This window comes from Doryrhamphus excisus, chromosome 21 (assembly GCF_030265055.1).
Source record: "Doryrhamphus excisus isolate RoL2022-K1 chromosome 21, RoL_Dexc_1.0, whole genome shotgun sequence".
In the NCBI taxonomy this organism is placed as follows: domain Eukaryota; kingdom Metazoa; phylum Chordata; class Actinopteri; order Syngnathiformes; family Syngnathidae; genus Doryrhamphus; species Doryrhamphus excisus.
This window is the reverse complement of record NC_080486.1, coordinates 4032501-4053523: the sequence shown is the minus strand read 5'-3', so window position 1 is coordinate 4053523 and position 21023 is coordinate 4032501. Positions and strand designations below refer to the sequence as shown.

The following is a 21023-nucleotide window of genomic DNA, read 5'->3' as shown; positions in this document are numbered from 1 at the left end:
TGGACCGTTCTGTCACTTCCGCCTCGAAACATATGCTTTTTGGTATATTTTCGCCATAGTTTCGATTTTAAATCTGAATTTAAGATTATATACGATAATATACGATACGAAAATATAACATTATAAAAAGTTTGTTTATGAACACGTTGTAATTCTATATGTAGGTTTTTGGGTTTTTAAAGATACATTGCCGGAAAGCGACTCCATTTGGACAACTGGTTTGACAACTTGAGGTCACTTCCGCCTTAAAATGTACGCAATTTTGTATATTTTCACGATAGTTTCTATTTAAAATCTGTACTTCTGATTATATACACTCAGAAGACGCTTGTTTATGAACACGCTGGAATTCTATATGTAAGTTGTTGGATTTTTAAAGTGATATTGCCGGAAAACGACTCTCTTTGGACACCTTATTTGACCGTTCTGTCACTTCCGCCTTAAAACATAAGCAATTTTGTATATTTTCGCGATAGTTTCGATTTTAAATCTGTACTTGTGATTATATACACTCATGAGACGTTTTTTATGAACGCTGTGTAATTCTATATATAGGTTTTTGGCTTTTTAAAGTGATATTGCCTGAAAGCGACTCCATTTGGATACCTGGTTTGACCACTTGAGGTCACTTCCGCCTTAAAACAGAAGCAATTTTGTATATTTTCGCCATAGTTTCTATTTTAAATGTGAATTTAAGATTATATACACTCAGAAAAAGTTTGCTTATGAACACGCTGTAATTCTATATATAGGTTGTCGGGTTTTTAAAATGATATTGCCGGAAAGCGACTCCATTTGGTCAACTGATTTGACCACTTGAGGTCACTTCCGCCTTAAAACATAAGCTATTTGGTATATTTTCGCCATAGTTTCGATGTTAAATCTGAATTTATGATTATATACACTCAGAAGACGCTTGCTTATGAACACATTGTAATTCTATAAATAGGTTGTTGGCTTTTTAAAGTTATTTTGCCGAAAAACGATTCTCTTTGGACACCTTGTTTGACCACTTGAGGTCACTTCCGCCTTAAAACATAAGCAATTTTGTATATTTTCGCGATAGTTTCGATTTTAAATCTGAATTTGTGATTATATACACTCGGAAAAAGTTTGCTTATGAAGACGCTGTAATTCTATATATGGGTTGTTGGCTTTTAAAAGTGATATTGCCTGAAAGCGACTCCATTTGGATACCTGTTTTGACCACTTGAGGTCACTGTTTGACCGTTCTGTCACTTCCGCCTTAAACATACGCTACATGTCAAATTGTTTGTATTTTAAAAGCATACATGAGCTTGTGTACACTCAGACGATTATATTAATGATTATGTAATGTACAGTGTAATAGTTGTTAGTTTTTAAAGAGATAATACTGCCGATAAGTGACCCTCATCTTTGTACATGCTGTTGCAGTAGCGCTTATCGGCCACTTGAGGTCAGCCTGTAGCACCCCTACTCACCTTCCCCAAACAAGAACTATTTAACGTCTTCTCGTTCCTGTCATCCAGATAACCAAGTGCTTGAGTTCGGGAAGCTGGTGAGCACCTCCAACACCTACGAGCCCGTGTCCCCTGGAGCGCCCAGGAAGTGTGTAACAGTCAACACAGACCGGCCTTTGCTGTGGAGCATGGGCATCCACAAGGAGGGGGGATGCTGGCAAACACCATCACCTTGACTGTTTCAAGTTGTACATCTTTTACAATGCAAGGCTGGTATATACGGTATTTTTAAAAAGGTAAACTATTAGAAATCCACATGTATTAAATAGCATCAAATATTTTTATGCAGGAAAACTACATTTAGCATTCTACAACAAAATAGAAATTGTATTAAAAGGCAAAGTTGGCATCCCATTGCATGTTTTTTTTTATTATTTACATAGCATAATAGAAATGTTGACTACAGAATGTAATAAAAATGTCACTCCTTCTGTTCCCCTCCCCTCATCAGAACGTTGCATGTCTGTCTTCTGATTCCAGATGCTCATCTTCTGTGTTTGATTGGAATTTAACCACCACTGCAAGACAAAAAAAAGGATGCTTTACACACGCAATTGGATAGGAAAGCTGTTTTGCAGGTTAATGTTGTATTATTACATTTGCACCACAGAAGTATTATAAATGCAAAATAAGGGTATTTAACTTAAATGCTAAATGACAGTTTTAATGCATTGCAGCAACTTACACAATAATGTTGTTGATAGGGATGTGGATGAGTTTGACGAAGAAGCCGATGAATCCCATGATGGCGAATCCAATAGCTGTGGCCATTGCAATTTTCTGAAATTCTAGAAAACGGTGAGCAGACATTTAATTAAAACCTCTTAAAACCTGACGGACCCGTCACCGGAAGCTTAGAATGTAAACAGACGTGACGTTAGACATGTTTGTTTATTTAAATTTCGACATATTATTAAGTAACTTGAAGCAATTCTTACAAATTTTGTCTTATACGACTTTGTTTTACACAATTAAAGCTTGGGCGACTTCCGTGTCTTGGGTTACATTGAAATGATTCCGACCAGAAACAGTTTTTACTATTAAATGGCCGCCCCACGTACACATATTAGGTATGCTAATGCTCTTATGATGACATCCATACCTTTTCTGTCGGGTTTGGTACATCTTTTCACCAGCCTTATGGAGTCTTTGACGAACTGCCTGCTCGGCTCAACAAACTGCATGACCTGATCCATGGTGCTTGAGGTTTTCTTTGCTGGAGACAAACGGGAAAGGTATAACAAACCGTCGGCTAGCTACATGCTAACTCGCCGCTATCTTACGCTGACGTTGACTTTAGCCTTACAACTTTCACACTCACAAAAGTTACAAGAGCAGCACTAAAATGCGTCATTATATGGTTGGTTTAATGAAATTATATGACATGTATACACTGATTACATTGTGTATGTTGGTATACAATTAGAATGTGTACGCTACACTACTATGGTGAAAATAATCTGGCATATTAACGTGCGCGGAAAAACTACAGAAGAAAAACTCAAACCTGTTTCTAAATACATTTTAAACTTAAATTATATTATAGCAAAATCGCTTTTACCTTTTCAGGGATTGCTTGTTGAGGAGCGAGTCGTAGAGAGTGACGCCACGTAGCTGGGAGGATTTAAGAGGGCGCAGAGCTGACGTAGACTTTACACGCGCATGCGCAAATTCTTACTCGTTTCGCATTCCATACGCCTATAGTGACACCTAGCGACGAGGAAGGAAACGCGCATGATAAGACGGCGTGTACGTAACCTATAAACCTCAGGTTTTTTTTCAGTTTACTACATATTTTCAATGTACACAACGTTCAATATGATTCTGTAAAATTAAATATAGTATAATATTGTCTGTTTATTCTTAGCTAATGTGTAAGCATATGTTTTTTTTTTATAAAAAGTGTGAATGACTTGCCTGCATTTTAATTGAATAGAATGCTAACATGAGAACAGGGATGGACAGGAAAAACACTTATCATTAATTGAGAGTTTGTTTTAATTATTTAACATTTATTTTTAATTTAATTTAATTTTATATAATTTCTATTGAATTGTACATATTTTTATGATTTATGTATTATTATTATAGTATTTTTAAAATAAACTAATGAATAAAATAAAATGCATTTTTTTAAAATTGCTATAATAACTAAGTCGCAGTGCCTGTGACCTTTTAGTTGGCTCGTTCCACATTCCACTGGACTTAAATAATCACTCGTGATATGGATTAGTTTTCCCCCCTCTCAATTCAGTGGTCCTCGTAATAAATACTCAACAATGAGGAGAGAAAAATAATTTAAGACACCAAATGTAGAACACTAGTGACAACAAAGTAGCATAGCTAAAGTAATATTAATGCCTCTATAATGCTGTTTGAATGATGCCTTTGTTATGGTTAACAGTCCTTTTTTCCTGTATGCAATTCACTGCCAGGTGATGCCAAGCATGTTGCAGCTTCTGTCCCACAGCTTCTGGGCCACATCGTCATCAGAGGCCGTTCTGGAGCACCTCGCAGGGGCGCAATCGCTGCAAGCACATGAACGTGACTGTCACACACAACCCAAAGTGTGTCTGGGAGAAGCATTCTGGATGTACCTGAAGTAGCCACCACTCTGACTCTCCAGGCCAGGCTGCACGGCGCAGAAGATGGTGGTCTGAGCCCCCTCCACCGTCGTCTTGGTGAAAATCCTGAAGATCTTCACAGCCACCTGGATACACTGGTGCTGGTGTCTCCACAGGTCGGACTGCACCACACCCGGGTGTAGGGAGAACACGCTCACCCCAGTTCCTACAACATGCATCAGAAATAGTGCATATGCATCTATTAGCACTCATCATATTTCATGACCACTGTATGAGTTTGATTTATTTTTTATTAGTATGCTAACATTAGCATTGCTAGCATGCAACATTAGCATACTAGCCTTTTTTGTTATTTCCAAGGGTAGACACATGCTGTAGATAAACATTTACCAGTATCGTGCCAGGTGTTGGCATGCTTATGTTAGCATGTTAGCATTGCAAGCATGCTAATATTACCAGAGTAGCATTTTAGTTTTCATGGGTAGACACTTATATAAACACTTACCACTATCATGCTCAGTGTTGCATGCTAAATTAGCATAGTAGCATTTTTAGCCATTTTCAAAAAGGTAGACACTATTATGCTGTTAACATGATAATGTTAGCATGATAGTTTTGCTAGCATTGTAACATGAGCATACTAGCATTTTTGGCAATTTTCATAAATATTAACCTAAGCAGACACTCACCGCTATCATGTTAATGCATGCTAACATGTTTTTTTTAATTAATGCTAACGTTAGTATGCAAACATTAGCTTGTTAGCATTTTTTAAGTCATAAGTCATACCTTTTGATGGTATGTGTTAATGGTTTACCACGATCGTGCCAGGTGTTAGCATGCTTATATTAGCATGTTAGCATTGCAAGCACGCTAATATTACCAGAGTAGCATTTTAGCATTTTAGTTTTCATGGATAGACGCGTATTATTACGTTTGTATAGTAGCATTTTTTAGCCATTTTCAAAAGTAGACACTATTATGCTGTGTTAACACGATAACGTTAGCATGATAGCTTTGCTAGCATTCTAATATGAGCATACTAGTATTTTTGACAATTTTCATAAATATGAAACTAAGCAGACACTCCCCGCTATCATGCTAATGTTAGCATATTAGCATGCTAACATAATTTTTTTATTGTGTAAATCACTTAATTGACATCCATTTGAATTTAGCATGCTAACACATTTCATTCCAAACCTTCTAGCTTTTTGGCGAGGGCTCGTGCAAAGAGGACATTGGCCAGTTTGCTCTGTCCGTAGGCTTTCATGGTGTCGTAGCTGCTCTCGCTGTTGAGGTCTTCCAGTTGGATGCCGGTCCAGGTGTGAGCCACCGACGCCACCACGACAATCCGAGCCGGAGCTGACCACTTGATCAAGTCCAGCAGCAGGTAAGTCAACAGGAAGTGACCTGTTATTTCAAACACACACACATATACACATTGTAACATGAAGCCACAGGTTTATTGCACGGTTTATTGCACAGTTAAAATTAAAATTAAAATTAAAATTAAAATTAAAATTAAAATTAAAATTAAAATTAAAATTAAAATTAAAATTAAAATTAAAATTAAAATTGAAATTGAAATTGAAATTGAAATTGAAATTGAAATTAAAATTAATTAAATTTACTAAACTAATAAAATACTAAACTAAACTTAAATAAACTTAAATAAAATAAAATAAAATACTAAGCTAAGCTAAGCGAAGCTAAGCTAATAAAATAAAGTAAAATAAAATGAAATAAAATACTAAACTAAGCTAAGCTAAGCTAAGCTAAAATAAAATAAAATAAAATAAAATAAAATAAAATAAAATAAAATAAAATAAAATAAAATAAAATAAAATAAAATAAAATAAAATAAAATAAAATAAAATAAAATAAAATAAAATAAAATAAAATAAAATAAAATAAAATAAAATAAAATAAAATAAAATAAAATAAAAGGCTTTTTTCAGTTACCACTACTGCACTGTACTGCAAACCAAAAATAATAATCTGTATTTCTGTTCACTAATAATATTTTTTAAATCATAGATAAAGCAGTCCAAATCAAATACGAATAAGAAATGTATAAATAAATAAATAAATACTGCAGTATAAATAAATACTGCATTGTATTCTACACTATACCAAGCACACACCCCAATTAAGTCATGAGGAAATGTGTGTTTACATTCAATGTAAAGGGCTTTGTTCATTTCCTGTCTGCACCATTGTTCTTCATATCCTTTCTTCCTCTTCTGAAGGAAGTTCCTAGTCGTGCTGTACGTGTGTACGGTACATACAGTACACTGTACCATATATATCCTCATGTTTACATGCGCATATGTGTGTGGGCTGTTGGTGGGAGCACAGCATGTTCTATGCTCTCAAAATACCATTTATGAAGGATGGTGGCGAAAACACAATGTGCGCCATATGATGCATTTTCTATGCAAACATAATCATCATTGCCTTTTCTCCATTATGTAACCACCTTAACTCGATTACTTCAAATGGCTTCCTGCAGTAATATCACCTCAGGTGAATGACGACGAGGTGAAATTGATTTTATGGACGTTCTGTGGTCGCTGTTTTTCGTGACTCACCCAAATGATTGACTCCAAACTGCATTTCAAAGCCGTCAGCAGTCTTGGAGTACGGGCACATCATGATGCCCGCGTTGTTTATCAGAATATTCACTTTTTTCTCCTCTAAGAAATAACACAAGAGTAGAATTACAATGCAAAAAGCTCCAGAAATGATCTCGGAAGGTACATATAATCTACCTTTGTTGATGAGCTCTGCAAAGGCTCTAATGGACCGACTGTCCGATAGATCCAGCTTCCTAATCACCACATTCTCATTGCCAGTGTCTTCCAAAATGTCCAATCTCGCCTCTTCTGCCCGTTCCAGATCCCTGCACGCCATGATGATGCGGGCGCCTCAAGAGGAAAAAAAGGTTGGTCAAAATTTCCAGTATATACTCTCATAATAATAATATTTTTTTAGAATTTAATTGAATTGCATTATTTGAGATATTTATTTTATATTTTTTATATTTTTATATTATATTATATTATATTTTTTATATTTTATATTAAACTAAAAATGGTTTATGTCAAAATTAACTTAAAAACAAACAGAAAATTAAAGTTTAAAAAATTATATATATATAATTTAATTTAGATATTTTTTATGAAAATGAAAAATATATAAAAAAAAATATACATATTTGAATTCAGTGCCTTTGTTTTACTTGTATTTTTTTAATAGCATAGCAACACATTAAAAAAAAGAAATCATTTGGACATGTAAAAACACACGTCAAATTAAAATTAAATACAATTAAATAAATATAATTTATTTGTGTATGTTTATATTAAAATGTGAAAATTATGTATATACATATAAAATCTAATTTCTACATTATTTTTTGAAAATTTAAAAAATATTTTGTTGCTCTGTTATATTTGTATTTTTAATGCTATTTAAAAAATAATAATAATAATAAATACATATAATAATATATGTTAATATATTTAAAATAAAAATATTATTACAAATAAAATAAAATAATATCATTAAAAATATATTTAAAATACATTAAAATATATTTAAAATACATTAAAAATATCTATTTTAAATAATATTTTCTGGTATTTATTTTAGAACTTAAAAGGGCACACAACCCGAGACTTTGAAGACCACAACCTAAGATCATACAGGTGTACCTAATGTTGTGGCTGGACACTGAAACGACTAAATTGCTATATACATATAAAATCTAATTCCTACATTATTTTTTGAAAAATGAAAAATATTTTTGTTGCTCTGTTATATTTGTATTTTTTAAAATGCTATTTAAATAATAATAATAATAATAAACACATCTAATAATATATGTTAATATATTTAAAATAAAAATATTATTAAAAATTAAATAATATAATTAAAAATATATTTTAAATATATTAAAAATACATACAAATATATATTTTAAATAATATTTTCTGGTATTTATTTTAGAACTTAAAAGGGCACACAACCCGAGACTTTGAAGACCACAACCTTGGATCATACAGGTGTACCTAATGTTGTGGCTGGACACTAAAACAACTAAATTGCTCTATAATTAGTGAGCATGTTACAGATGGAATGTAAAGATGATTAAATAGCCACCAACGTCACTTTCTCATCAATGAGCTGCTCTCAGTATGCACGTATACGCCACACACACACACACACACACACACAAACATAATAGCGTTGCCAGCAATTATGGAAGAGGAGAGTGATTACTCAGTGGCAGCTTTGTTTCCTGCTGGGAAAACTCAGTAACTCCCACGTTGCCTCGCAGGCCAAGTTCACTTCATTAAAATAAAGCAGACAACAAAGTGTTTTCATGGAGGCCAAAGACTCAACAAAGTGTTGAAAGACTTCCTGTTGCATTTTAAGAAGAAATATCATTCATGTATGCAAGACTTATTATTATTATTATATTATATTTTATATATGCGTATGTGCCTTTTGTCGCACCTCACAATGCTCCCTCTGTGTCCCCCTTTCCCTTTTTTTTGACGCCTCGTCGGTCTTGTGTCTACCGACTGTCAGAGTGTGAAGCATCACCTCACTCGCTCTTTCGGTGAGAGGAGAGAGAGAGAGAGATGGGGGGTGGGGGGTAGGGGTGTTAAACCTGATTCTTTGCTGGGAGGGGGGTCGTGTTTTTTAGCTTGAAATCTGCTTAACTTTTGGACCTGCTTATTTCATGGCTGGAATGTTTAGGTCACATAATGCAACAGTTATAGTGTTAGCCACAAGGTACTTGTCGCTGCCGTCCTTCCATAGAAAGGAAAAAAGACATAGTCAGCGTTTTTTGGTTTGTTTTCTTTATTCTTGTCTCTTTTTTTCTTCTTATCGTAACATTTTATTTAAAAAATACCCGCACTTTGTTGTAGTAGTAACTGTAGCAGTAGGTAAAGGTACTTAATACTTCTAGGAGTAGTTGAAGAAGCACCATTAGATGTAGTAGTCATAGTACTTGTAATAGTTAAAAAAGTAAAAGTACTTTACAATAGTACTAATAGTTGCAGTAAGTGAAGGTACTTGTTATAATCATAGCATTATGACGAGTAGAGATAATGGATAATACTCTTTGCGATAGTATTATAGTATAGTATTAGTGTATATTAATAGTATATAGTATATTTATGATCATGACTACCGCTCGTAGTCGTAGTAGTACCAGTAAAAGTCATAGTTATAGCACTCGTTGTATTAGCTACAATAGTAGTAGCAGTCATAGTACTTGTAATTGTGGTAAAGTATGTTCAGCACTTGTAGTATTAGACGCAGTCGTGGTAACGGCAGCAGAGTTGAAGTAGGAGTGATGGTGGTAGTAGTAGTACTAGTAGTACAGGTAGTACTATAAGCATTAATAGTAATTTTAGTGTAAAAGTGAAGTATAGTAGTGGAAGGAACAGTAGCACAGTAGTTGTTTTTACAGTAGTTGTGTTGCAGCAGGTTCAGCAATTGTAGTATTAGACGCAGTAGTGGTAGCTGTTTTAATCGTAGTATTTGTAGTATCAGTAGTCGTTAAGGTGGTAGAAGTAAAAGTTGTGATACAGGTAGTCCTATAAGCATTAATAGTAATAGTGGAAAGTGAAGTATAGTAGTGGAAGGAACAGTAGCACAGTAGTAGTAGTAGTAGTATTCGTCGGAGCAGGTGTTGTAGTAGTAGTAAAAGCTATAGTACTAAAGTAGGGAAAGTAACGGGTTGTAGAGTGTTGTAGACGGTTACAATAGTAGTAGTAGAAGTAGTAGTGATGGTGGTAGTAGTAGTACTAGTAGTACAGGTAGTCCTATAAGCATTAATAGTAATTTTAGTGGAAAGTGAAGTATAGTAGTGGAAGGAACAGTAGCACAGTAGTTGTTTTTACAGTAGTTGTGTTGCAGTAGGTTCAGCAATTGTAGTATTAGACGCAGTAGTGGTAGCTGTTTTAATAGTAGTATTTGTAGTATCAGTAGTCGTTAAGGCGGTAGAAGTAAAAGTTGTGATACAGATAGTCCTATAAGCATTAATAGTAATTTTAGTGGAAAGTGAAGTATAGTAGTGGAAGGAACAGGAGCACAGTAGTAGTAGTAGTAGTAGTAGTAGTAGTATTCGTCGGAGCAGGTATTGTAGTAGTTGTCGTAGTAGTAAAAGCTATACTACTAGATGCAGTCCACTAGTAGTAGTCTTGGCAGTAGTAGTAGTAGTACCAGTAAAAGTCATAGTTATAGCACTACTTATATTAGCCACAATAGCTAGTACTAGTAGTAATATTAATAGTAGTCTTATAGCAGCACTATTAAGTAGTACTAGTTCTTAATATTATAGTAGTAATGTTAGCAGTAATAGTAGCAGCAGTGGTTGTTTAGCTCTAGTCTTAGTTTTGAAAAGTACAATAGCAGTAGTAGTAGTAGTAATAGTTGTGTTGCAGTAGGTTCAGCAATTGTAGTATGAGACGCAGTAGTGGTAGCTGTTTTAATAGTAGTATTTGTAGTATCAGTAGTCATTAAGGCGGTAAAAGTAAAAGTTGTGATACAGGTAGTCCTATAAGCATTAATAGTAATTTTAGTGGAAAGTGAAGTATAGTAGTGGAAGGAACAGTAACACAGTAGTAGTAGTAGTAGTAGTAGTAGTAGTAGTATTTGTCGGAGCAGGTATTGTAGTAGTTGTAGTCGTAGTAAAAGCTATAGTACTAAAGTAGGGAAAGTAACAGGTTGTAGAGTGTTGTAGACAGTTACAACAGTAGTAGTAGAAGTAGTAGTGATGGTGGTAGTAGTAGTACTAGTAGTACAGGTAGTACTATAAGCATTAATAGTAATTTTAGTGGAAAGTGAAGTATAGTAGTGGAAGGAACAGTAGCACAGTAGTTGTGTTGCAGTAGGTTCAGCAATTGTAGTATTAGACGCAGTAGTGGTAGCTGTTTTAATAGTAGTATTTGTAGTATCAGTAGTCGTTAAGGCGGTAAAAGTAAAAGTTGTGATACAGGTAGTCCTATAAGCATTAATAGTAATTTTAGTGGAAAGTGAAGTATAGTAGTGGAAGGAACAGTAGCACAGTAGTAGTAGTAGTAGTAGTAGTAGTAGTAGTAGTATTCGTCGGAGCAGGTGTTGTAGTAGTTGTAGTCGTAGTAAAACCTATAGTACTAAAGTAGGGAAAGTAACAGGTTGTAGAGTGTTGTAGACAGTTACAATAGTAGTAGTAGAAGTAGTAGTGATGGTGGTAGTAGTAGTACTAGTAGTACAGGTAGTACTATAAGCATTAATAGTAATTTTAGTGGAAAGTGAAGTATAGTAGTGGAAGGAACAGTAGCACAGTAGTTGTGTTGCAGTAGGTTCAGCAATTGTAGTATTAGACGCAGTAGTGGTAGCTGTTTTAATAGTAGTATTTGTAGTATCAGTAGTCATTAAGGCGGTAGAAGTAAAAGTTGTGATACAGGTAGTCCTATAAGCATTAATAGTAATTTTAGTGGAAAGTGAAGTATAGTAGTGGAAGGAACAGTAGCACAGTAGTAGTAGTAGTAGTTGTAGTATTCGTCGGAGCAGGTATTGTAGTAGTTGTAGTAGTAGTAAAAGCTATAGTACTAAAGTAGGGAAAGTAACAGGTTGTAGAGTGTTGTAGACAGTGACACTAGTAGTAGTAGAAGTAGTAATGATGGTGGTAGTAGTAGTACTAGTAGTAGTACCTCTTGCTGCCAGGTCCCGGGCAGTCTCCTTGCCGATGCCAGTATTTGCTCCGGTAATGATGACCGTTTGACCGTCAAGTCTCTCCTCACACGACCATCGCTGGAAGCAAATAGACCTCAAACACACAAAAACAAAGTATTATCTATCAACGAAGTACAGTAAATATTTTTAAAAGTCCGCAAATATTGATATAATTCGAGTTATCAAAGTCCCGTCAAAGTCTTGTCAAGAGTTAGCAAGGATTAGCCACATTAGCACGCGCAGCTAGCTAATGTTTGTAGTCCTCCCGGCACGCGCGCGTCCAAGATGTCCGCCTACCTGCAGTACATCTTTTTATGCTCCAATCACACACCTTGCAGCTCCCACCGACTAAAGAACAATGCGTCTCTTGGTATCAGCATCTTCATCACCATCCCAGCTTCGTGCTTAGCCCCGCCCATCTTGTCGCCACAGCATCAGTGCTGAGCCAATCCGGAGCGAGCTCGCGCATAATTGATTCGAAAATTCCAGCCACTATTTATCATCATCTTCTTCTTTCTCTTTATACACCGCATACTTATTTCCATTTTTACATCAACATAATTATTATGTATGTACATGACGTACAGTTAGTACTACAATTTGCAGTTTTAATAGAAAATGTACTTGTGGTTCTTTTTGGGAATCTGTTGCAATTCTCCTTCTGGCCGCTTGATGGCATCCTCGGTCAAGAAAAGCTTGTCTCCCTTATCATCAATAATCATTGCAGTAGTTGTTGCATTCATAGTCATAGTACTAATAATTGTAGTAGTATAGTAGTAGTTCCATTGGGTTGTTGGTCTGATGTTCATAGTCATAGTACTAATAATTGTAGTAGTATAGTAGTAGTTCCATTGGGTTGTTGGTCTGATGTACAATTAGTACTACAATTTGCAGTTTTAATGAATGAATGTACTTGTGGTTCTTTTTGGTAATCTGTTGCAGTTCTCATTCTGGCCGCTTGATGGCATCCTGGGTCAAGAAAAGCCTGTCTCCCTTATCATAAATCCCTTATTATAAAATGAAAAATATAAATAATAATAATTTTATACATATTTGAATTCAGTGCCTTTGTTTTACATGTATTTTTTAAATATTTTTTTAAACACATGAAAAAATAATAAATCATTTGCACATGTAAAAATACATGTCAAATTAAAATTACATTGAAAATAAATATAATTTATCTGTGTATGTTTATATTAAAATATGAACATTATGTGTATACATATAAAATTTAATTTCTACATTATTTTTTGAAAAATGACAAATATTTTTGTCACTTTGTTATATTTGTATTTTTTAAATGCTATTTAAAAGAATAATAATAATAATAAATACATCTAATAATATATTTTAATCTTTTTAAAATACATTAAAATATATGTTTTTATGTTTTTTTAATAATATTTTCTGGTATTTATTTTAGAACTTGAAAGGGGACACAAACCGAGACTTTGAAGACCACGGCCTTAGATCATACAGGTGTACCTAATATTGTTAGCCATTAGTTATCTTCTTCTTCTTTCTCTTTATACACTGCATAATTATTTCAATTTTTACATCAACATAATTATTATGTATGCACATGACGTACACTTAGTACTACAATTTGCAGTTATAATAGAAAATGTACTTGCGGTTCTTTTTGGTAATCTGTTGTAGTTCTCCTTCTGGCCGCTTGATGGCATCCTGGGTCAAGAAAAGCCTGTCTCCCTTATCATCAATAATCATTGTAGTAGTTGTAACATTCATAGTCATAGTACTAATAATTGTAGTAGTATAGTAGTAGTTCCATTGGGTCGTTGGTCTGATGTTCATAGTCATAGTACTAATAATTGTAGTAGTATAGTAGTAGTTCCATTGAGTTGTTGGTCTGATGTACAGTTAGTACTACAATTTGCAGTTTTAATGGAAAATGTACTTGTGGTTCTTTTGGGGAATCTGTTGTAGTTCTCCTTCTGGCCGCTTGATGGCATCCTGGGTCAAGAAAATCCTGTCTCCCTTATCATCAATAATCATTGTAGTAGTTGTAACATTCATAGTCATAGTACTAATAATTGTAGTAGTATAGTAGTAGTTCAATTGGGTTGTTGGTCGTTGCAGTCATCGTACTAACTTAGTAGCTGGTGATATTATTGGTAGCAAAAGTAGCAGTTGCAATAGTAGTAGTAGTTGCAGCAGTAGTGTTAGTAATATTAATAGTAGTAGTATTATTAGTAAAAGCTGTAATTGTGGTACTTGCAGCATTAGTTGCAGTAGTTGTGGGAGTAGTAGCAGCAGTTCCCAGTGTGCTAATATTAGCATGCTAACACATAGCATGATAGTGCCAAATCTTCATATATGTGTGTACCCTAAAAATGCAACTATGCTAATATTATGTATATTAATCTAATATTATTAACATTATCATGCTAGCAACATGCTAACATGAGCATTGCTAACACCAAGCATTATAGCGGTGTTTATTCGTATATGTGTCTACCCATGACAATAGATAGTAGTAGAGATAGTCATATGTTCACATTACCATGCTAGCAATGCTTAAATGCTAACACCTAGCATGATATATGCGGGGAAGGCTAAATCTCCCAAAGAAATGCTCTGACCATTTTTTGTGGAGTTATATGTACAAATGCCGAAAAAGTCCTTTAAAAAAACTTCCTGGATCAGACAGTGATCCGGATCACCCCCAAAATGTAATCAGTTCTTCAATATTAGTTGCCAGTGTGCTAATGTTAACATGCTAACACCTAGCATGATAGTGCCAAATGTTCATATATGTGTACCCTAAAAATGCGACTATGCTAATATTATGTATATGAATCGAATATTATTAATATTAGCATGCTAGCAAAGGCAGCATGCTAACATTAGCATGCTAACACCAAACATAGTAGTGTTTATACATTTATGTGTCTAACCATGACAGTAAACAGTAGTAGAAAAAGTCATATGTATGTTTACGTCACCATGCTAGCAATGCTAACACCTAGCATGATATATGCGGGGAAGGCTAAATCTCCCAAAGAAATGCTCTGACCATTTTTTTGTGGAGTTATATGTACAAATGCCGAAAAAGTCCTTTAAAAAAACTTCCTGGATCCAGACAGTGATCCGGATCACCCCCAAAATGTAATCAGTTCTTCAATATTAGTTGCAGTAGTTGCCAGTGTGCTAATGTTAGCATGCTAACACCTAGCATGATAGTACCAAATGTTCATATATGTGTACCCTAAAAATGCAACTATACTAAAATTATGTATATTAATATTATTAATATTAGCATGCTAGCAAAGGCAACATGCTAACATTAGCATGCTAACACCAAACATTATAGTAGTGTTAATACATATATGTGTCTAACCATGACAGTAAACAGTAGTAGAAAAAGTCATATGTATGTTTACATCACCATGCTAGCAATGCTAACACCTAGCATGATCTATGCGGGGAAGGCTAAATCTCCCAAAGAAATGCTCTGATCATCAGAAGGTCCATTAGAAGTATCTTTTAATGGTAACGTCAACCACAGACCTTCATGTATCTTAGCATGAAACGTGTCGTAAAAGTACAACAGCAAGTTGTAGTACTTAGGTGACTATCTCCAACGGATGTTCAGCAGAGAGCAACTGGTGGCCCACAGTTTTAAGGCGGTTCCATCATCTTGCCCCGCCCTGCAGCTCTTGCTGAGGGCACAATCTCTGCAAGGACAACAACAAAAAATAAATACAAAATAAGCTTTATTGTCATCCAAAATATAAATATAAATATATAATACTCACTTGTAGTGTCCTCCGCCCTGCAGCTGACTCTCAGGGGTGACCACGCAGTAGATGGTGGTATACGCCCCTTCTTCTGGGGTCTTGATCAGAGAACCAAACATTTGGATCAAGTCCGCCACAGGCCTCCTGATGTGTCTTGTTATCTCCGTTTTCACAGTACCGGGGTCCACCGAGTACACCATCACTCCCATGACTGCAAACCAAAGCCACAAATGAAGTACCCCCAGTAAAAGTACTTGCAGTAGTAGTTGCAGTAGTTGTAGCATTTGTAGTCATAGAAGTACAGTAACATTATTACAAATAGTTGTGGTAGTAGGAATAGTAGCAGCAGTATTATTGGTAGTAGTATTGTTTTTAGTAACAGTAGCTAATGTAGTAGTACTAGTAATAGCAGCAGAACTATTAGCGGTCATGTAATAGTAGTAGTTGTACTGTAGTTGTTGTGGACCCAACTGCGCGAAAACTGTAGTTTATTGCAACTCTGATTACTGTGTCATTAGTCGTAGTAGTAGTAGTTGTTGTAGTATTGTTTTTAGTAACAGTAGCTAATGTAGTAGTAGTAATAGCAGCAGAACTATTAGCAGTCATGTAATAGTAGTACTTGCACTGTAGTTGTTGTAGACCCAACTGCGCCAAAACTGCAGTTTATTGCAACTCTGATTACTGTGTCATTAGTCGTAGTAGTAGTATTGTTTTTAGTAACAGCAGTAACAGTAGCTAATGTAATCAGTTCTTCAATATCATTTGCAGTAGTTGCCAGTGTGCTAATGTTAGCATGCTAACACCTAGCATGATAGTGCCAAATGTTCATATATGTGTGTACCCTAAAAATGCGACTATGCTAATATTGTGTATATTAATCTAATATTATTAACATTAGCATGCTAGCAAAGGCAACATGGTAACATTAGCATGCTAATGTAGTAGTAGTAGTAAGTAGTAGTAAGTAATAGCAGTCATGTAATAGTAGTAGTTGTACTGTAGTTGTTGTGGACCCAACTGCGCGAAAACTGCAGTTTATTGCAACTGTGATTACTGTGTCATTAGTCGTAGTAGTAGTAGTAGTAGTAGTAGTAGTAGTAGTAGTAGTAGAGATTCTTCACTGATCTGTCCCAGTACATAAAACAAACACACCCTATACTTTTGTTGTGGTATCTCAAACAGATACCCGATGAAGAAGATCATCATACCCTCCATCCTTTTAGCTAGCTCCCTGGTAAACAGGACGTTAGCTAGCTTGCTCTGCGCGTAGGCTCGCACGGGATGATAGCTCTTCTCCCCATTCAGGTCGTCAAAGTGGATCCGGCCCATGGTGTGAGCGATGGAGGAGAGGTTGATGACCCGGGAAGGGGCGGAGTGCTTTAGCAAGTCCAGTAGCAAGAAGGTAAGGAAAAAATGACCTGGGGACAAATGGTGAGGGTTTGATTCTGCATTATTTTACGTATGCTAGTATCTGATTGTCTTAGAGCTAACATTTTTATTGGACTCTAATTATCCCCATTTACATTAAGCCCATAAAACAACATCTAAATTAAACCAACATCTCGAAGTCAATAACTTCATGTTCTGTTTTGTCTAAGGAATTTCTTAAGGTGCTCACCAAAAAGCTAACTTTTACCCGTCCAAACTCAAACACAGACTGAACACGGACTTTTAAAAAATCTCCATTCTGGCCGGAGTTTTCCAAAAGCTACGTCTTTAAGGACAAAAGGGTTGAAAGGATTCGGGAAGACCCAGGAGACGCTGGAGAGATGCCGGGAAACCCGGGCTTCTTGTATTCGGTTCAGAGCTTAGCACCGGATACTCGCTACCCCAGAACTTTGATCTTGTACGATTATCTGATTGGGGTTCTACACAGATTGAGTTCTGCGAATGTCGATACCAAGAACCATTGATGGTTAAGGGGCTTAACTGATCCCCGATCCATCAACCGACTGATCGACTTTAGACCACTATCCCTAACCCTAGTTTTTGCAAATGTCTGACCAAGTAATTGATTCCAATTCCCAACCAGGAGGAGTTTTTGTGTAATCTTTCAAACTGACTGACGACTGATCAACCTATCGACTGACCAAACCCGATCCCTAAGACCTAAACCCTGCCCTCCTACCCTAGTCCTTGATTCCAGGCTGAAACCAACCACTGTGGTAAAGCTAACTGATTGACGACTGATCAACTTTCCGACTATCGACTGACCAAACTTGATCCCGAAGAAATTCCAATTCCCAACCAGGAGGAGTTTTTGTGTAATCTTTCGAACTGATTGACGACTGATCAACCTATCGACTGACCAAACTCGATCCGTAAGAAATTCCGATTCCCAACCAGGAGGAGTTTTTGTGTAATCTTTCGAGCTGACTGATGACTGATCAACCTATCGACTGACCAAACTCGATCCCTAAGACCTAAACCCTACCCTCCTACCCTAGTCCTTGATTCCAGGCTGAAACCAACCACTCTGGTAAAGCTAACTGATTGACGACTGATCAACTTTCCGATTATCGACTGACCAAACTTGATCCCTAAAAAATTCCGATTCCCAACCAGGATGAGTTTTTGTGTAATCTTTCGAACTGATTGACGACTGATCAACTTTCTGACTATCAACTGACCAAACTTGATCTCTAAGAAATTCCGATTCCCAACCATGAGGAGTTTTGTGTAATCTTTCGAACTGACAGACGACTGATCAACCTATCGACTGACCAAACTCGATCCCTAAGACCTAAACCTTACCCTCCTACACCTAGTATTTGATTCCAGGCTGAAACCAACCACTGTGGTAAAGCTAACTGATTGACGACTGATCAACTTTCCGATTCTCGACTGACCAAACTTGATCCCGATTCCGATGCCCAACCAGGAAGAGTTTTTGTGTAATCTTTCTTAACTGACTGACGACTACAATATATCGACTGACCAAACTTGATCCCTAATAAATTCTGAGTCCAAACCAGGAGGAGTTTTTGTGTAATCTTTCAAACTGATTGACGACTGATCAACCTACCGACTGACCAAACTTGATCCCTTATACATTCCGATTCTCAACCAGGAGGAGTTTTTGTGTAATCTTTCTTAACTGACTGACGACTGATCAACCTATTGACTGACCAAACTCGATCCCTAAGACCGAAACCCTGCCCTCATACCCAAGTCCTTGATTCCAGGCTGAAACCAACCACTGTGGTAAAGCTAACTGATTGACGACTGATCAACTTTCTGACTATCGACTGACCAAACCTGATCCCTAAGACCTAAACCTTGCCCTCCTACCCAAGTCCTTGATTGAAACCAACCACTGTGGTAAAGCTAACCAATTGACGACTTGCCAAATGCCGAATCTCAGACCTTGATCTTGGCGTTCTACCAAAGTAATTGAGTCGAAACCGCGACCACCCACTGTGACAGAGATCTGAGGCACAGGTTTTGCATAATCTTGCTGACCAAACCCCGATCCTAAGACCTCGATGTTGGCGTCCTACCCAAGTGATTGACTCCGAACTGCATCTCATATCCATCCACCGTGGTAGCATAAGGACAAATAGCCACGCCGGCGTTGTTGATCAAGTAGTGCAACGCCTTCTCGCCTGGAAAACACACGAGTCCCCCATCAACACGTCACCTTTACTGCAGTACTATCACAGTATTAAGTACACGAGTGCCACCTACTGTTGTAGATTTTCTCTGCAAACTGGCAGATGGATTTAGTGTCGGCCAAATCCAGTTGCCTGACAATGACCTTTGGGCACGGCACCTCCCTCATGATGTCTTTGGCCGCCTGCTCGGCTTTGGCAATGTCCCGGCACGCCAGGATCACTCGTGCACCTGGGAATAGGTCAAGACGAGTGCGGTTATGTCATTCCGAGATGAAAGATTCCGAGATATGCGGCTTGCCTCTAGCAGCTAGGTCTTTAGCCGTCTCTTTTCCGATTCCTGTGTTGCCCCCCGTTACTATCGCTGTCTTCCCGTCCAGCCGCACGTCGGACGACCATTTTGGGATAAACAGAGACCTGACAGGTAAGAAACAACAACAGAGTCTTTATTTTCATTTGTATTAAAGTTACTAGCAACTCAAAATCTGCTATTTCATGTCTAAAAAGGTGACTATAGGGGTGCTATTTCATGTCTAGAAGGCTCTAATAATGTTTAAAAAAACTGTGTTTAGAGGGTTTATATGCTCTAAAAAGGTGACTATAGGGGTGCTATTTCATGTCTAGAAGGCTCTAATAATGTTAAAAAAAACTGTTTAAAGGGTTTTATATGCTCTAAAAAGGTGACTATAGGGGTGCTATTTCATGTCTAGAAGGCTCTAATAGTATTTTAAAAAATGTGTTTAGAGGGTTTTATATGCTCTGAAAAGGTGACTATAGGGGTGCTATTTCATGTCTAGAAGGCTCTAATAATGTTAAAAAACTGTTTAGAGGGTTTTTATATGCGCTAAAAAGGTGACTGTAGGGGTGCTATTTCATGTCTAGAAGGCTCTAATGTTCAAAAAAACTGTTTAGAAGGTTTTTATATGCTACAAAAAAAGTACAAAAATATTTGGTTTGTGAATGTAATAAATGTAAAAAAAATAAAAATGTTAAACAATGTTAAAAAATTAAAATAAAATAAAATAATAAAAATAATAAATTAAAAATCACACGTAAAATTAAAATTTTATTGAAAATACATATAATTTCTTTGTGTGAATACATATAATTTCTTTGTGTATCTTTACATTAAAATGAAAATGTGAAAATTATGTATATAGTCCAGGGAAAATTTTATGTCTATATTTTTTATGAAGATTAAAAATATTTGTGTTGCTTTGTTATTTATGTATTTTTTAATGCTATTTTTTTTAGAAAATAAAAAAATTATAAATACATCTAATAATATATGTTAATACATTTAAAATACATTTTTTTAATATATTTTGAAAAAATTAAATAATATTTTCTGGTATGTTAGAACTTGAAAGGGGACACAACTCAAGACTTTGCAGCCCACGGCCTTACATCATACAGGTGTACCTAATGTTGTGGTTGGAGGCTTTTTATATGCTCGAAGTCCAAAAATATTTGGTTTGTAAATAAAGAATCGTACTTCACAGTCAGATCTGGAACCAATTTATTGTAATAAATGAGGGATGATTAAGTAAGACCCTCAAACAATGAGCCAATTCAAGAAACAATACATATACAATAAAATATACAATAAAATAATATATATAAACAGTACCCAAATAAGATGCTCCTTACCTTATCGCCTGCATTTCCGCACTCCTGATAAGCAGAGATGATGTACTCCAGAGTTATGAAGCAGGAACAAAAATGAGACTTATTATGAGCTACAGTACAAACAGACCCTCTGTTGTGATCGGAACCAATCAATTCAATCAGGGCATCGAACGGAATCACATGATGTGATCT

General features: G+C 35.9%; 4 protein-coding genes and 1 long non-coding RNA gene across 6 annotated transcripts in view; 2 read left to right on the top strand and 3 right to left on the bottom strand.

Moving 5' to 3' along the window:
- tpk1 (thiamin pyrophosphokinase 1) overlaps positions 1–2429 on the top strand; it is a 65096-nt gene extending 62667 nt beyond the window's left edge. For both annotated transcript variants that reach the window (XM_058060119.1, XM_058060120.1), the window contains exon 9: positions 1512–2429. In XM_058060119.1, the coding sequence (XP_057916102.1) occupies positions 1512–1678 (167 nt within the window). In that variant the 3' untranslated portion in view covers positions 1679–2429. The remainder of the gene's footprint in view (positions 1–1511) is intronic.
- Positions 1852–3226, bottom strand: sec61g (SEC61 translocon subunit gamma). The gene is made up of 4 exons (XM_058060121.1): positions 3064–3226; positions 2605–2718; positions 2188–2290; positions 1852–2020 (listed from the first exon to the last, which is right to left on the bottom strand). Exons 2-4 carry the CDS (start codon positions 2696–2698, stop codon positions 2011–2013), a joined length of 207 nt encoding a protein of 68 aa, XP_057916104.1. The 5' UTR covers positions 2699–2718; positions 3064–3226; the 3' UTR covers positions 1852–2010.
- On the top strand, positions 2438–20149 carry LOC131108797 (uncharacterized). Its single transcript, XR_009120540.1, has 5 exons — positions 2438–2737; positions 3938–4242; positions 5353–5480; positions 6989–7034; positions 16897–20149. It is a non-coding gene; the product is annotated as an uncharacterized LOC131108797 (long non-coding RNA).
- Positions 3783–12252, bottom strand: LOC131108794 (retinol dehydrogenase 12-like). Its single transcript, XM_058060118.1, has 7 exons — positions 12125–12252; positions 11806–11921; positions 6862–7017; positions 6682–6786; positions 5291–5500; positions 4100–4292; positions 3783–4030 (listed from the first exon to the last, which is right to left on the bottom strand). Exons 1-7 carry the CDS (start codon positions 12133–12135, stop codon positions 3928–3930), a joined length of 894 nt encoding a protein of 297 aa, XP_057916101.1. The 5' UTR covers positions 12136–12252; the 3' UTR covers positions 3783–3927.
- On the bottom strand, positions 15349–20893 carry LOC131108793 (retinol dehydrogenase 11-like). Its single transcript, XM_058060116.1, has 7 exons — positions 20853–20893; positions 19504–19619; positions 19279–19434; positions 19092–19196; positions 16800–17009; positions 15610–15802; positions 15349–15528 (listed from the first exon to the last, which is right to left on the bottom strand). Exons 1-7 carry the CDS (start codon positions 20864–20866, stop codon positions 15426–15428), a joined length of 897 nt encoding a protein of 298 aa, XP_057916099.1. The 5' UTR covers positions 20867–20893; the 3' UTR covers positions 15349–15425.
- Positions 20894–21023: the final 130 nt, after the last annotated feature.